This window comes from Diprion similis, chromosome 13, assembly GCF_021155765.1.
Source record: "Diprion similis isolate iyDipSimi1 chromosome 13, iyDipSimi1.1, whole genome shotgun sequence".
Taxonomy (NCBI): domain Eukaryota; kingdom Metazoa; phylum Arthropoda; class Insecta; order Hymenoptera; family Diprionidae; genus Diprion; species Diprion similis.
The window spans coordinates 6,283,566-6,287,889 of record NC_060117.1 but is presented as its reverse complement, the minus strand read 5'-3'; the positions used below and the strand labels follow the sequence as shown (position 1 = coordinate 6,287,889).

Below are 4,324 nucleotides of genomic sequence, written 5' to 3'. Positions count from 1 at the left end.
CTCAATGAAATTCTAACACGTTTATGTAATGAATGCACTCAATATTAGAGGCACCAACATCTACCGGCTAAACTATAGTTGGCCAATGTCTGATATATTTCACAAAGTACTATGATATTACCTATCTATAAATGTACGTACGATTAATGTAATATCTGTAAAAAAAAAATCGGTACTCGAAAAATTGAATCGACATCTGCCATTTTTTAAATTTGAAGAAAAAAAAGCAAAAAAAAGAAAATAACTAAACTATCGAAGTATAATTTTTATATATCCCGAGGATAAAATCGAAAAAAAAAAAAAAAAAAAAAAAAAAAAAAATTTATACCGTTTCTGTTCTGATATGATACACATTACCTAAAGTAATGCTTTCTTCGATGTAAATGAAGATATCATATCGATGAATAATATATCATTTCATAATTGAAGCGAAGCAAAAAAAAAAAAAAAAAAAACCATATAAGCCTTCAACAGCTGTGAAAGCCTATAGAGAAAGATGAAGAGTAAAAAATGAAAAAAACAATAATAGCTGTTCCGTATCCGTTCCATTGGAGTATATAACAGTTGTTCAGAGCTGTAGGTTGTGGTTGGAGGGAGAAAAAACAGAAAAAACAGAAAAAAAAAATTAATTTTAAGCACTGTACGAAAATTATCTTTAAAGAAAAACAGTCAATCTGTTGTGATACCAGTTATAAAACATAGTCAAATTTTAATTCGATAGTTTGAATTGAAATTTTTATCACTGCTTCAATGACCATTGTAAATTTCAACGCAGTGTTTCATAATCATATATACATATATAAATATTATGTATGTAATTAAATTTTAAATCGCCATTATTACAGCAAGCGAACATTATAGATCTTGCGTATCAATTAACTATTTACGGTCTCCAGCAGTGATATAAATAAATATGAAGTAGCTTTTCACACGTATAATATGTACACTTATATTCATAGCTGTGACAATGTTTATTTTCCAGTATTTTAAAGAAAGCTAACATGTAAAGCGTTGACAAAGTTCCGTACAAAAGTATAATGAATTATTACCTAATATAAAGAGAGAGAGAAAAAAAAAATTTGAAAAAAAAAAATTAAAAAAGACATGAACAAATTCAGTAAAATACGCACACAACATGATGAACTATATATAAACGTCGTATAAAACGAAAGAATAAAAACTATATAATATATGTAATTAATAAATTTGGCGCACTACTGTTTATGTCAGACTATGAAAAAGTATATATTTTACAAACACAGAAGATTTTCTTCGTTGTACAATAGTTACGTTTTAGCGTAGATAATTGCTGTTCTAATATATTTTTCATTTATGAATAATTGGTTGCGCAGATCACTGTGTGCAGTATGCAAATGAGAATAAATTATAAAATGTGTTTACAATAATTTCTTACGGTTGTTACCAATATCAGATTCCCGTACTTGTGTAAAATAATATGACTTCGTTAAAAATGTATATTGCGAAATAACGTTCGAAAACATTGTTTTTTTTTCTGTTTTTAAAAAATTAATCAGTTGGATTCGAACTCTTTTGCAGAATCAAAATGGCCGCTGTTAGAAGCACTTGTAATTTTATTTCGACTCTACATTGATTTTCGGAGCTCGTTAGATATCAAATGTTATTTCAGGTCAAACAAAATGACAGCTAGAGTAATTAAAGTATAAATTCACCTTCGACTAAATACTAATAATCGATAATTTAGCCATCAAAAATCAGTTACAAGTTTGCCTATTCGGTTCAGTCGTGCCCTTCGCAAGGGTTCTTGGGTAATTTAAAATTATCAATATAATGCTGAAAACAATATTGGATCCAATTCTTGATACAATAAGAGAATAGTGAGTAGCAATTCTAATCTTCTTATATAAATTGATTTTCAATATAACGTCTTATGCATGCCTATGGACATATATAAGTATAACCACCATGTTAATCAAATATCGGTGATTTGCGCATGCGCAGAAAGTCCTCAACGATGTGCGCATGCGCAGAAATAACTTACAAAATATAACTATTGTTTAAGTAAGTAAGTGTGTGTGTGTGTGAAATGTGAAAGCCGGCAGCGGTTAGCTGCCGCCTGCCTGCCAGCCAGCCAGTGTATTTCACTTATCAAGTATCTCTGCGAGTCCGGTCTAAAGTGTTTACCGTTTGTTGATAGCGGTGCTTTTCGGCCCGTCGAGAAAAATGTTGCGATCTCGGACGGCAGCGAAAGCAGTTTCACTCCTCCGGAGTGGGGATGACTTGTTGGAGTAAAATCTTCGTACACGAGTCTCGAGTTATTTCCGGTAAATGTGCGCGATGTATTTCGCTCTGGATATCTTGATTTTTGGTGCCCTTTTCGCTATAGCACAAACAGAAACTACCAAGCCATGGTACGAAACCCTTCCTGCTGTTGCTATGGATTATAAAGTCCATATAGATCCCGGCAAAGAAGACTGCTACTTTCAATATGTCAATCCGGGAGCAACTTTTTATGTCAGCTTTCAGGTGCGATATACACATTATTATCTTGTTTATTTTTAATTTCTGTTTCTAACTATCGTTATCAACTTTAATTTTATTTCGTTATTATCTTATCTTCATGCTTTATATACTTTATGCGTGAATATATGCTACTTTATACTACATTTATACTGATTTCAATGATACTAGCAGCTTCCTTATCTTGTCATCCAACATGCTCACTGTCTGTCTATCGTCCTACTTGATGAATAAAATTTTAAATTACACGAAAATCTTCCAAGTTTATTCAAGAGTAATGACAAGTATCATCATTACTAGAATAATTAAAATATCATTAAATATTATAATATGGAAAATTTTATTCCATTCTAATTTAAACATTATTCAGGATATAATTTCGGCCATATGGACTGTAGATGGTCATAAATTAGTTCAATATATTTTTAATTAAGGTTAAAACTATTCACTTAATTGTATGTAATTAATTATATCATCATTTAGAAATAACTATATCTCAAATGAAAATTTTGAATTCACTTAAAAGTTTATTTTTCCAAAATTTTTAACACTTTCGTTAGTAAAGTAGAAGTAGAATATTTTTTAGATTAAATTTAGGGAATCATCGGAATGATGTAGAATAGTTGTTTAATTAATTGAATAAAAAATGATTTAAATATTATTAATTTTCTCCACTACTCGAAGTGATTTTTTGATTCAATTTAAATTTGGAGCCGTGGAAATACATTCTTGAATTTATGTATGGTATAGATTTATAAGACGCTACAAGAAAAATCTTTCTCACATGATGTGCGATCATTTATTAATAAATTATCTTTCTTTCCAAACAGGTGTTGAGAGGCGGAGACGGAATGGCAGGCTTTGCTGTTAGGAATCCAACAGGGCAGATAGTATATCCTTACCAATGGCGAACAAGCGCTGATTATCAGGATCAATCTGCCACTGGAGGTTACTACAGTGTTTGTATCGATAATCAATTCTCCAGATTCGCATCCAAACTGGTTAATCTTTATCTAACTGTGATAAGGTAAGTTGATGATGTTGACTTGCTGAATTAATGATTATCCTATGATTTTTAGGCTGCATGTATTTATTACCAATCATTGTTATTCATTAGGAAACTCAGTGTTGCTACTCCATTGTGAAATTGAAAATAAACAGGAAATTTTAAACAGTTTGAAATTATAATCGGCAATTAGAATTAAATCTTATATTTCGTATATAATTATTATCACAAATATCACAGTTTTTCTTCAGGCATATTTAAAAGTTGCTGAAAAGAATTTGAATATACAAATCCTGATTATGTGGGTAAAAATTATTTAACCGAGACACTTTTTTATAATTCATTTGTCGATAATCACTCCTTTTTTATACTTGGCGCAGATACGATCAATGGGATAAATTCACAAAAGAACTCAACGAGTTGAATCTATCCGTTGAAAATTTCACGGTAAGATATTCACTAAGAATACATAACTTTACTTTTTATTTTTTAGTGGTTGATGATATTATACAAACTATTAATTACAGTTTATACTTCATACCCTCTCTTTCTTACTAAAAATAATTAATCATTTGCAGAGAACTATTGTTGGAGTTGAGAAGAATATCAACGAGATGTTGCAAATTCAGCACTTGAGTCGAAGTCGAGAGGCCAGAGACATAAATTTATTATTGGATAATAATTCCTATGTTCAAAATTGGTCAATCGCACAATTGTTAGTGATAACAGCAACGACGACTTTGCAAGTTTACTTCGTAAGGAGATTATTTGAAGTGAAGCCATCTGGAAATTCGAGAGTACGGATATAAATATATCCGA

The 4,324-nt window shown here is 30.5% G+C and overlaps 1 protein-coding gene across 1 annotated transcript; it reads left to right on the top strand.

Moving 5' to 3' along the window:
* The first annotated feature begins 2,125 nt into the window (after window positions 1-2,125).
* Window positions 2,126-4,324, top strand: LOC124413784 (transmembrane emp24 domain-containing protein 5). The gene is made up of 4 exons (XM_046894555.1): window positions 2,126-2,505; window positions 3,330-3,526; window positions 3,886-3,952; window positions 4,084-4,324. The coding sequence occupies exons 1-4, from the start codon at window positions 2,308-2,310 to the stop codon at window positions 4,312-4,314; spliced, it is 693 nt and encodes a 230-aa protein (XP_046750511.1). The 5' UTR covers window positions 2,126-2,307; the 3' UTR covers window positions 4,315-4,324.

Coding starts and splice junctions, on each gene's coding strand:
- LOC124413784 (XM_046894555.1), top strand. CDS start 2,308: ATGTGCGCGATGTATTTCGCTCTGGATATCTTGATTTTTGGTGCCCTT. Junction 2,506..3,329: donor CTTTTTATGTCAGCTTTCAG/GTGCGATATACA, acceptor CTTTCCAAACAG/GTGTTGAGAGGCGGAGACGG. Junction 3,953..4,083: donor TATCCGTTGAAAATTTCACG/GTAAGATATTCA, acceptor AATCATTTGCAG/AGAACTATTGTTGGAGTTGA.